Here is a 13011-nt window from a genome sequence, read left to right on the forward strand (position 1 = left end):
GAGGGATGCGTCAATTTTTAGAAAGTGGAAGAATTCTGGGATAGTTGTCCATAATTGCACTGAACATGATCTCACCTTGCAGCAGGAAAAGTGGGTCTCTTGTACATAAAATAAAGTATATAGGATACATAACCAGATGTAGAATGGGTCCTACATGGATATCTCATGCTGTTGGAGAAGAGATGCTTATAGGGGCTTGGTGGAGCCATTCAAGCCACAGAAGGCAGGCACAGGTAATACCACTACAGGGTGTTTCTGGATTGTATCAAGCCACTGAATTCAAGTAAGACCATTTTCTCCCTAGCCAGCTTACATCTCTTGTGATATGACTTTCTTAGGCCCAAGTGGAAGAGGTCAAGGAGAAGTTTCTGGACAAGGAATGGAGCAAAGGAAAATTCTCAAATCTCTGCAGGGTTGTCACACAGAAGTGGGTAAAGAATTGTTCTCTACTGCTCCAGAAGAAGAACTAGATCTAAGTTACAGGACGGCAGATTTCCGTTGAACATTAGGCGAAACGTCTTGATGGTGAGAGCAGTTCAACAATGGAACCAGTGACCTAGAGTTGGGTGAGTGGGCTCTCCCTCATTGGAGGTCTTGAATGAAAGGCTGGAAAGCCACCTGCTGGGGGTGCTCTAAGTTTTAGATTTCCTGCACTGAGCAGGTGTTGGACTAAATGATCTACAAGGCTCCCTTCAACTCCTATGGTCCTAACAGGAAGAGGAGGAGCAGGACGATAAGGGATGCTGGGGAGCTCCACTCCTTCTCCACTAAGACACCGAGATGGATGACCCCCAGCCCTATTCAGATATTCATGTGAAGGCAGCACAAGTTATTCCTTGTGTCAATTGGAAGGAGTCAGGTACCTGTTGTGTTACAAAAAAACGCCATTTTAAGCAAAGCCGAAAATAGGGCATCAAGCCACATTCCTTTTGCTTGCAGAAACATTTCAGATTCACATCAACAAGAATTCCTGGCCAGCTGTATAATGGCTGCTCACCTTCTGTGTGTGCTGGATGGTGCACTTGAAACCGGACTTGGACAGTCTGCTGCAGCTTCTGAGTCACAAACTCCAAGGCTACCAAAAAGCCCTCCTGTTGAAACCGCAGATTGGGAAACACCATCGTCTGGAAAACAAAACCCCAAAGGTTTCACAGAGCCGCTGGATCTCTGGGAGGACATTTCTTTCAGAAGGGGACCATTGCATTCCTCACCTCCACAGTTCCTGATGGAGCTGACAGTTCTTCTCTTTCAGTAACGTTCCCTATGGCCACATATGTGTCGAATGCAGGAGCACCCAGGTGAAAGTGCTCACCATTTAAAAGAATCTCTGTTCAAAAAAGTGGGAGGAGAGATATGGGGGAGGGAGGGGGGAGAAAAGTTAGTCTCGACTCCTTCTTCTTGCAGGAGAAGTAAGTACTAAATAGGGATGTACAAAACCTATACATCCCATTATTTCCAGCTTTCCTTTTTCCTGCCCCATGGTCTGAAAAGCTGCACAAACACTGCAGACATTCTCACATATCCTGACTTTTAGGAACCAGCAGCACAAACAGGATACACGGTGAAATGTGTATTGGAAGGTGCATCTTTGGATGCCGTCTAACAATTCCCTTGCTTTCAAAGGGATGCCTATTGGATGTGCATCTGAATGCATATTCCAGAATTATTCTTTAACCCCTCCCCACGAGCTTTCACAAGAGTTTCTGCATTCAGCCAGCATTTCCCCCCGCCCCGCCCCACCCTCCAAGTATCTTGCACAACAAATTGCATATGCAGCTGCCAATACTTCTTTTCTTGGCAGAAACTACATCAAATTCTATTGGATACAAGGACTATTCAGGATAATTTTCTGCACCAGTAGAACTAAAGTATCTGAGACAAAAATCCGACCTGTTAGATAGCCACTGCATCCCTTTAGAGACTAAGGAAAATGGGGAGGCGGTTTCCTGCCTGATGGCTCAGTTAGAAGCAAGACTGCTCTGGCCAGTATAGGCTGCTAAAACAGAAAGGAGCCAAAGAGCTCCCATTTCCAGGGAGTGGGGGAGGACCTTCAATGTCCTGCAGAGCTCCCTACCCTTCCCTCCTGACTAGCAGAACCAGAATAAACCACACAGAACAGATTTCTCTCATTCTGTAAAGTATGAGAGAAATGACGTACATGTGCTCAATTTGCATAATTTGTGCAGGCTGTGGGGTTCCTGGCACAGAATGTTTTTGCTTTATTCTTTTAAGAACAGTCCTGCCTCCAGAAGGGACCACATGATGGAACCCACCTTGCAGCTTGTGCTCGCACACGTAGCTGTGCTTGGCTGTACACAGATCGGTGTTGCACTGGCCAGCAGGACCCATTCGGACACAGTGGTCAGCGTTGGATGGGTGGGGCTCCCCAGGAAGCCAGTTTTGACAGCTCTGCAGATTAAATCCTTCTTCTCGCTGCAAAGGGCTAGGGCTTGCAACATCGTTGAACCCAATCCAGACATCCAAGCTCCTTTGGGGAAATGAAGTCCAGACAAATCACACAGCATCCAATTTTATTATTTTATTGATGATATTTATATACTGCTTATAACAAAAAGTTCTCACAATAAGACACATTAAAACAGGTTAAAAAACAAGAAATGGAATTAAACATTTAAAGTCCTTGGCAAACAAAATTACAGTAATCAAAATCCTAAGTCTTGTAACACTATTTCTGAAAGGACGTCAACTACATGATGCTTTACATAAGCAAAAAAAGGCAGGTCCCTGTCCAGAGGAGCTTACAATCCAAGTGTTAACAGTGGAAGACACAAAAGTGAGTATGGAAGAGTAGGAGAATCAAGGATGGGGGTAACAAACATGAGCAAATGCTTAGGTTCCTTAGGCAGGTTAGTCAGTCAGCTGGAGAGCAGGACCTAAAGGTCAAGCCAAGGCCTTCGTGGGAATTATGTCTCCCCATGCCTAATAAATACAGCAAACCTAACCAACAGCTACTTTCTTGAGAAGAAGTTAAAGTTTAATTAAGGGTGCTCAAATAAGCAGTTATCTGTGTCCCGGTAATCCCCAGATCAGGCTACTGCAAGGAGTTGCACATGGGACGGCCCTTGAAGGCTTCTTGGAAACTTCAGTTTGTTCAAATACTTGTATGTTCAAATACAGCGGCTGGGCTACTAACTGGCACTACCGATGGGCACCACCTCTTGCCAGTTCTTAAGCAGCAACCCTGGCTGTTAATCTGTTTTCAAGCATAACTCAAAGTTTATCATTGAAGCCCTCCAGGGCCTAGGCCCTGGCTTCTTAAAGGACCACCTTCTTCCCACATGCATCTGCCTGAACTGTACAATCATCACCAAAGGTTCTCCCTCCAAGTCAGGTGGGTGACTGGAGAGAGGGCTTTCTTGGTGATGGCCCCCATAGGTGGGATGCTTTCCTTAGGAAGGCTTGCCTGGCACTAAGCTAGATGTCCTTTCGGTGCCAGGAAAAAAAACTTTTGTGTTTGCTAAGGCTTTTCAGTGTGTCATCAAAGGTGGTTTTAAAATGACAATTTTCGTTGTTCTGCTGTTTTTTTTTTAATCACTCTGTTCTGTTCTTCCTTGTTGCTTTCTGCAGATTTAGTTTTTTTTTAAAACCATATAAAATTGTGTTTTATGTTATTGTTTTACTCTTATTGTTCTACTTCTTTGAGTGTGAGCAACTTTGGGAATTGTTTAAAGAGAAGCACATCAGATAACTTTTGGGAAATCATTAAATAAATACATGCAAAGCGCTATTTCAGAAAATTACTAATGGCCAGATTAGTCCTGTTGCAGGGTGTCCATGCATGCGTGAGCTATTATGAGGGCCACTTCCCTATGGTATATATTTTTGTTCCTTCCAGTAGAAGTAGGATAAGGCCCACCCTCTTGAAACTGGCTACTTAGACTGGTGGAAACTGTATAGTAGAATCCAGCTACCCAAGGAGCACCAGCTAGCCCTCCTGTACCAGGGACAAGAGGAATGTTTGACTTCAGTCATGAGGCTCACTGTCATTTTATTCCCAGAGACGCTGCACTGCTACCACCAATGGTTTCAGCCAGTCTGCATGCATTTCAAAAGGGCAAACCATTCCTAAGCAACCCCCACCCCCGTCTGCTATTCTCCCAACTGCCCTAGCCACAGGGCCTGTCCCACACTAAAAACTCAAATGCCAGTTTGCAAGGCATGCTTCCCCTCTACCCTCCACTGGTACAGCAGTCAATCCTCCAGTTAATGGATGTTAAAGGACAGCAGAGTCCAAAGACTCAGGAACTCCCAGTACTGGGAGAGAAGCATGCAGGCAACGGGATGTTTGCACAATTAAGTGCCTGCAGAAGCAAAGAGGATGGCTGAAGGAAGACGACACAATCGCAGGTGGGCTACGCCTGAAAGCCTGCCATTTCACAAGCGCCCCGGACATGTCTGGTTGGAACAGCCCTCCTTGTCATCTGGAGACATCTGGGACATTTATTCCCTCCTGGAATCTTTTAAAATTATGGTCACTGAAGAATCAGACTCAGGGACTCTGCTAAGAAAAGACATAAAGTGTATCTTAAGCTGTACCAAAATTGGCCTCCGAGTCAAGGAACCTGAGCCCTTGCTGTTTCTTGACCAAGCTGGGCGGGGGAGGGGGGGAGCAGCAGCCTCCTTTGGGGTGCTTCTGACAACTCAGTCCCATGTGGGGAGCCTCTCCTGCTGTGGATGTGAAAAGGCTGCACCTAATGTCCCCGTGAGAGAAGCACACAGTCAGATGCTGTCTCTGAGTGGTGGGAGAGAGAGGGGGCTGGGACAATGGCAAAAAAGCCAGCCTAAGCTTGAACATTTATAGGAGGCTCCTGGCAGAATCTCAGAACCCAGAGCAAAGGCTCAGCAGAACTTCCAGTGGGTAGAGCAGCAGGAGAACATGTTTATCAGACTCTCCAGGCCTCCTTGGAGCGGAGCCAATTATATCTATCAGCCTTCCCAACCTAGTGCCCTCCAGATGCGTTGGACTAAAACGCCCATCATCCCCAAGCAGCATGTCAATTTGTAGTCCAATAAGGTTAGGGAAGAAGGCTGATAGATAGAAAGATAGATAAGAGATCGGTTTGTAACATTTATATCCCACCTTTTCCTCCAAGGAGCTCAAGGCAGGACAACCCTGTGAGGTAGGTTAGACTGAGAGTCAGTGACTGGCCCGAAGTCACATAGTGAGTTTCACGGTCAAGTGGAGATTTGAACCCGGGTCTGCCCAGTCCCAGTCCTTCACTCTAACCACTAGACCACACTCACTCTCTAAATCAGAGAGAGATGTACACACAGGCATAGACACTTAATTGACCAAATGTAGTCAGATTTCTTTCCCAGTAGCAACGTACGGCTGTGAGAGCAGGACTCTAAGGAAGACTGAGCGCCGAAGAATTGATGCTTTCGAACTGTGGTGCTGGAGAACACTTTTACGAGTCCCCTGGACTGCAAGGAGGTCAAATCAGTCCATCCTAAAGGAAATCAACCCTGAGTGCTCATTGGAAGGACAGATACTGAAGCTGAAGCTCCAATATTTTGGCCACCTAATGCGAAGAGAAAACTCTCTGGAAAAGACCCTGATGCTGAAGGCAAAAGGAGAAGGGGACAGCAGAGGATGAGATGGCTGGATAGCATCACCGATGCAATGAATATGGACTTGAGCACACCCCGGGAGAGAGCGCAGGACAGGAAGGCCTGGCGTGCTATGGTCCATGGGGTCACGAAGAGTCGGACACGACTGAACAACAACAACAACAACAACAAGTCAGATTTCAGGGCTGGTATTCCATGGGTTAAATCCAACGTTAGGCTGGGGTCTACTCTTTGTAGGACTTATACTGGATTTAAGCCCAAAAGAATGTGGATGTTTGCAGAACGCAGCCCAAGTGCGCATTGTCAATTTGGGCAAAAGTGCTGGAGAGCCTTAATTTCTTCGACTTTTAAAAAAAAAATCATGTTCACATTTTGACCAAGCCCCCTTCCCCCCGCCACACCCCCTTCTTGGCCTCCTCAGTCACGAGATGTCCTGAACAAGACAGGATAGTGTGGCTGACTTGCAAGGGGATAATAAGTGGTTCTCCACCACTGAGACTCTTTGCTGGTCACAGTAATAAATGAGGTAATCTTGAAAAGAGCTTTCGCAGCGAGAAAACGGGGACAAAAATAACTTGCTCTTGCAAGCCAGTAGGGCTTTTATTTATTTACTTATTTAAAGCTACAAAAATATGCCTAGAGAACAAGTAACCACTGTGTTTTGCTCCTGAGCTACTGGCATTGCTCCTGGAGACTGGGCTAGGAAACAGCCACCTCACTGCCATCCCCAAAGGCCCTGTGAGATTTTCCTGTTCTAATTCCAGCTATGATCTCACCATCGGAGTCATTAAAAAAAATGACTAGAGGGCAGGACAAGAACCAATGGGTGGAAATTGCAGAAAAGCAGATTTCAGCCAAACATTAGGAGAAACTTCCTAATGGCAAAGGCTGCTCAGCCGTGGAATAGATTGCTTGGGCGCGGGGGGCCCTTTGCTGGAGGCCTTCAAGTGGAGGCTGGAGGGCCGTCCGTCAGGGAGGCTGATGCTGCATCTGGCATTGCAGAGCCTGCACTGCACAGGGGGCAGTACTAGCTCAGCCTTCCCCATCCTGGTGCCCTCTAGATGTTTTGGACCACAACTGCCAGGATTCCTGACCACTGGCCATGTTGGCTGGAACTTATGGGTGATGAAGCCAATAAGAAGGGGAAACCGGACTAGATGATCTCTAAGATCCCTTCCAACTCTGGAAGGGATCCCTTCCAACTATCCCTTCTAACATCCCTTCCAACTATGATTCTGTGGCTGCCTCTCCACACTCCCCTGCCCCTCGGATATCAGCTCCAATAGCAATAAAAAGGAAGGCTCTTTGGGCAAATGTCTTCAGGAGGTAGCTCCTCCAAGGAAGACCTATATCTTTTGATAGCTGGGGGGCCCTCTGTTGCCTCAGGAAGGGAAAAGGTAGGAGAAGGAAGGAAGAGCCATCAAGCCACTACAGATGAGAGAGAGGGAGAGAGAGAGATCTGGCTGCCACACAGGCTAATGGGAAACAGATTTCATCTGCAGTTGCTTTCCCATAAGAAATGGTGGAAGTTCAGGAGCTTCCAAGAAAATGCTTCAAGCCCCCACCATTCATCTTCTATTGCTAAACTGAATGGATCGGGAAATGGCACCCTGGAATCCTCTGCCATGTTTATCTAACAGGATGAATCAAATCAATCAATCAATAGCAAGTCATGGATGATGCTGAGCCAGAAGGAAGGAGGAGAAGCAGCGGGGACAACAGCTGGAAAGCAGCTTGCCCGAGTCCCTTGCCGGCTCTCATCACTCCTGCAGCCCGTCAAGCAAAAACAAAACCACCCCACCCTGCCTAGAGTGTTAAATGAAGGCAACACATACGGAGTGACCCACTAACAGCTCTGGGGAAAGGAGACACTCTCCAAGCCAAAACCATAATCTCATGATCAGTAATCTCAGAATCGATTCCAAGCAACTGGAAAGAACCTAATGCGAATTCGGAAGAACGGGCATTTGGGGAAATGGGGGTGAAGATGGCAAGGCTTGGCCAGGTTTCTCGTCACACTTCCCTGGGCTGGAGAAAAGGGCCACATGGGGTCTTGGAGGGAATCAAACACAGATGGTCTGAGCATCGCCTGTGGGGTGTCAAGCGTGGGCTTTGAAGCTGCGCAGATGCTGTCAGAGCACAGTGCCGGAGGAAACAGGCTGCTTTTTCTCAAGAAGGATGAAAGGGGAACCATGCAACAAGAAGCAGTCAAAGAAAGAAAGGAAGGAAGAAAGCGGTGGATAAAGCAGAACATCTCGTATCTTGGCAGCATCCATGAAGGCTCAACAGGAGCTGCTGATTCCACCCACTATGAGGTGGAGACGAGGCAACTGCCAAATGTGTAAGGGTTGTGCTGTCAGAGCCAAAGAAAATTGTACAAGCCTTCAGGAAACGTATGGAATATCAGCACGGTGTCTACAGCTGCAGAGAGCTGATAGTTTACAAAATCACAGAAATATAGATCTGATGATCTTCTGATCAGGAGTAGGCCATGGACATGTGTACTCCCACGGTTTGCTTTACCCTGGTTACTTAGTTACATACACACTGGCTCTAATCATGGCTAACGCTAATGCAGACTGCTCTTGTTACTAGAGTTTGAAGCCAGGATTTGAGGTGGATTTGCTAACTCTGATTACAAGGGAATCTTTTTATCATTAACCATGGTTAGCACCAATGCAGGACATAATGGATTACGAGTAATCATGGAAAGAGCACAGGTATTCTTATGGAAGAGGAAAAGGGAACAGAGGGGTGTGCACAAGCCCATGATGCTATCATCCCAGTGTTCTCATCCTAGTGTTGTCACTTCTGTACTGAACCACACAGGGAAGAGACAGAAATATCCCAGGTGTCATCCAAGTGCTTATGAAATTGATGCTGCACCCTAGAAATCTAAATGGTTTTCCCCTTGCCAAAATTCTACCAGACAGACTCACTGGTGTCAGGACTCAAGCCCACAGCAAGTCCAGAATTTGGGGGGACTCTGACAACCAGGTTGAAAAGCAGGAGGCGGTGGGATGAAATAATCCAATGAATTAATCATGTTTAAGACCTGGAAGGTAAAAGGAGATGCTGCTCATCTGTGGAAACTTAATGGAATGCTTTTCTGCTGTTTGACTGAAGAGCGGTCATGTGGTGAGTGTAATTCTGTCCCCCATTGGGGTGGAACTACATGTTCCCAGCCCTGCCTTTCTCCTGCATCACTAGTGCAGGTGTAGGAGATTAAGTTGCAGGGGAACGTTAGTGGACAAGAGAGGTTGTTTAATCTGTCCCCACATTGATTCTTCCTGCAATATCTTCCCCAGCTGTTTTGATTTGCCTTTATTGCCTCCCACACCCTGCCATGCACTGGGAGGAATTTGCAGAGGAGAATCAGCAGGCACTGGAGGAGTTAAGCACCCTTAGCTCACCAGCCAACCTCCTCATAAAACTCAAAACTCCCCCCTCCCCACATCCTGCAGTGATGTTAACCAGAAATCAAGAAAGGCATTTCCACCTTTCAGAATAGGGAGAAAATACTGCAAAAGCCAGGAAACACCAAACTATTGGTGACTGGGAGAAAGGGGTGGGGGAGGGGGTGGGGCTTTCTGGGCAACCCTGGAGGGCTGGATTGGGACCACCAGAGGGCCAGCTTTGGCCCCCAGGCACGAGGTTCTGCACCCTAATAAACCTCAGCAAGAATCACAGCATTGCCAGCAATTAGACAAAAACCAGTCTTTTACTCACTTACCTGGTGACACGGGACACCAAGAAACTCTGAATTTCAGGGCTGCTGACAAAGGCCAGATGTCCATTGCCATATTCCTGGCAACGCCGCTGGGCTTCCTGCCATTCAGCTTTCTCTGCCACCAGCCAATAGCAGTGGCTGTTACCAGGGAAGATCACACTGTCCACGGGGCATGTTGGATGAACCACTGCATGAGGAGTAATCAACATGTAAACTTTTAGACTGTCTGCAGGACGCTCAAGGGTCAGACTCTGGACTCTTGACCAAGCCAACAACAGCATGGCAACAAAGACATGGAAGAACCCATGTTGGTCATGGCCAAAAACAAGAGTATTGTACTGGGAAGCAATACTGCCATGCACAGAACCCAGCAGGCAGAATCAAGATGCTCCCTAGAGCGACCTGGACTAAAGCATTTATAGAGATGGGGTTACAGAGGCAGTGTACTGGATGCACAAGCCCTCTCTTTCATAACCCCAAACCCCAACCTTTCAGGCCATGTAGTAAGTAGCACTGCCTGGCGACATGATAGGACATGAGGCTTCCTTGTTCACAACTGTCCCAGAACTCTGGGCATCAGTACAACAAGTTGTGGAAGACTCCAGGTCTCAAGGCTGAACACCTGAAAGATCATGTGCTGTCACTCTGACTGCAATCATGCTACACATGCCCTGGGTCTACTCTAGGCCCTAAGATTTAAACCAGGGGTGCAGAACCTGCAGCCTGCAGCCACTCCCAGTGCAACCCGTGGAACTGTGGAAACCCCTTGTCAGCAGTAGCACCACCATTAGCAAGGGAAACCCTGTCCTTAACTCCAATCTCTCATCAGATGTCGGAGATAAGGGAAGTGCTTCCTTTGTTGTTGCTAACTCCACAGCCAAGAAAAACCCTGTCATGTGTGTGTGTGTGCATGCCCTGTGCATGTGTGCGCTAGGCACGTGTCCATACACATGCACACACACAGCCTATGGCTTCCCATCTGGCACCAAATACAACTGGTGGCTGAAAAGGTTATGCACCCGTGATTTAAACAATCAATACAGACTGCTGATATATACAGTATTTCTTGGTGTCCCATCCCCTTTAGTAAAATGGAACACCAGGGAAAGTTGCTTTTATGCAATGGGTTGGATCCAGACTTGGGCATACTTGGAGTAGACCCTTTGAAATAAATGGGAGTTAAGTTAAATTAACATCCTTAAGTTAAGGATGGCTCTCTTTCTCTAGAATTGGCACCTTTTGTTCACTCACTTTTTAAAAGGAATCCAAATGACACTATTGTCAAATTGTTGTAGTCCAGTATTGTCTGTGTTGTCCTGTTTTGTTTTTTTTCCAAACCTGATTCATGGTGCTTCCCCCCGCCAACACACTTTTTTTGGCAATAAAACACAATTTCAACACCAGTCTGTCCAGCGTGGACAGGCACAGCTTTGCACAGCTTCGGTGGCTTTAAATTATAAGCTTGCTCTTTCCAAGTCAAGCTCATTTCATTACTTCTTGTTGATTGTTGGAGGGGGATTAGGGGTGAATAGCCTCCTCTCTTAATTGCCTCAGTCTCCATTTCAGGATCTGTAAGTCAGCTTCCACACCCTGGGTCCCACCAAATGTTTTGGCCTACAACTCCCATCATACCTGACCACTGGCCATGCTGGTTGGTGTTTATGGGAGTTGTAGGCCAAAATGTCTGGAGTTTGAGGAAGGTTGCTGTAGGTGGGTGGGTGGGTAAATACAGATTTCCTCTCTCCCACTCCCTCTTTTTAAGAGCACAATTCTGGTATATGAAAGGGTGCTTCCAGACGAGTATGTCACCCTGCAAACACCCTACCTCATTCACACAATTTTACTGGGCTTCCAGACAATGTAGCCTTCATCTTGTAAGCCTCTTGTGTTTTCCCACGGCTTCTCCCTGCCTTTTCTTTACCAGGAAAAATATGTTAAGGAGGAAAAGAGGGAATATGTGAACAATACCTTTATTGGTCATGGTAATCTGGAAGCACCCTGAGTAGATATTCAAGGGGCGTGATCAACAGCAAGCAATAAAATAGAAAGGACACACAAAAAGGGAACACTTAATTATTGGAAAGGACCTTTGCTGAATAGGATTTACTTTGTGAGTAAACATAAGGATCTCACCCATGACGTAGGGCACTGTTAGATAATATAGGGGTATATTAAGCACTGTGTGGAACTCTTCCATTTCTAGCTAATTATGGAAAAGCAATGCCTTGGCATATAGGGCTCTTGTGGGGAAACAACCGAAGTCTTGATTTCAGGTCTGTTGGGTCCCTAGCAGTGAACCAATTCAGCAGATATTTCTGCACTAGGGGTATCAACTCCCTATGAGGAGTGGCTAGAGCAGGGGTGGGCAGAAGGTAGATACCAAGATATTTGGCACTTCAACTCCCAGAAGCCCCTGCCAGCATGGCCAATGGTCAGGAATGCTGGGAGCTGATGTCCAAAACATCTGGAGATCTACTTTCTGCTCACCACTGGCTTACAGTAACAATCCACCCATTGATGCTTATGGGATCCCTGCAATAAGGACCTGGGTCCAGAAGGAAAAGTGACTCACCTTTCCCAGGCTCTTTGTCCAGAGCTGTGATGCTATACACAGCTGAGAGGCTGGTTCCCCCTTGATTCCTTATCAGTAACTGCAAACTTTCATGGGTCTTTACCAAAGGAGGACAATGAAGCTGTAAGTCCTCTGGCGGTGCCACTACCTTGACTTCAGCCTGTGCCGAGGCAAGCCGACTGCCAACAAAGATGGTGGCTGTGACATTGTAGCGCCCAGGTGACGTGTACATGTGAAGAACGGCTGTTTTGGCAGTCCTCAGAATGCCTGTATGGTCACCAAAGTCCCACTGAATGGTGGAAACAGCAATCGGAACACGGAGATCCAAAGTCACTTCATCGTAAAGGCGGTAAGGAGAGTTGGGCACTGCTAAGGAAATGGGCAGCAGAGCTGGAAAGACATTCGAAATGAGGGAAGGCCCACCGCACACTGGCCCGGCAAAGGACTTGGCACAGAATGGCAAACAGTCAGTGGAAGAGTTTGGTTCGAGAGCAACACCACATAGACAGTGTGCCTCGTTGCTAAATCCCCCATAGTCCTGCTCTTCAGCGAAACAAAAAGAACTACATGTCTCTGCCGTCAGGTTCTGAGGGAGGAGGAATGTGAAGCGGACAATGGAATCAGCCACTCCTGTGTTGTTGTCCGTTAGGCATGCAATGTAGTCAGCTCCTGGAGGGGGAATGAACAAAGATGCCATATATAAACCCAGAATTCCAAACCACAGCTTCCCAGTCCCTTAGAGCAGGGGCCCAGAGCCTCTTGCAGTCCAAGAACCAAATTAAATTTTGGGGAAGCTCTCAGGGGTTGCATTCCAGTAGTGGGTGTGGTCAAGGGCCAAACAGCAGGGTCAAAAATACCAGCATATTATAGCTCTTCCTGTCGGTAACTAAGCCGTAGGAAGGCATTTCAACCTTTTAGAATGGAGAGAAAGAACTGTAAAAGCCAGGAAGCCACTGAACTATTGGTGACTGGAGGAAAGGGGTGGGGCAGGGGGAGGGAGTGGAGCTTTCTGGGCAATGCTGGAAGGCTGGATTGGGACCACTGGAAGGCCTTGGCTCCCAGATGTGAGGTTCTGCACCCCTGGCTTAGACATTGAACCTCTTTCTACATGGTCCTT

General features: G+C 47.2%; 1 protein-coding gene across 1 annotated transcript in view; it reads right to left on the bottom strand.

Moving 5' to 3' along the window:
* Positions 1–13011, bottom strand: part of PKD1 (polycystin 1, transient receptor potential channel interacting) — a 170254-nt gene that overhangs the window by 70387 nt on the left and 86856 nt on the right. The window contains exons 5-9 of the mRNA XM_084819019.1: positions 11895–12563; positions 9326–9509; positions 2274–2488; positions 1212–1327; positions 998–1124 (exon numbers count right to left, since the gene is read on the bottom strand). Of these exons, the coding sequence (XP_084675145.1) occupies positions 998–1124; positions 1212–1327; positions 2274–2488; positions 9326–9509; positions 11895–12563 (1311 nt within the window). The remainder of the gene's footprint in view (positions 1–997; positions 1125–1211; positions 1328–2273; positions 2489–9325; positions 9510–11894; positions 12564–13011) is intronic.

The sequence above is a fragment of the Heloderma suspectum genome, chromosome 12 (genome assembly GCF_057233095.1).
Source record: "Heloderma suspectum isolate Gila_16-S chromosome 12, 16-S_ref, whole genome shotgun sequence".
In the NCBI taxonomy this organism is placed as follows: Eukaryota; Metazoa; Chordata; class Lepidosauria; order Squamata; family Helodermatidae; genus Heloderma; species Heloderma suspectum.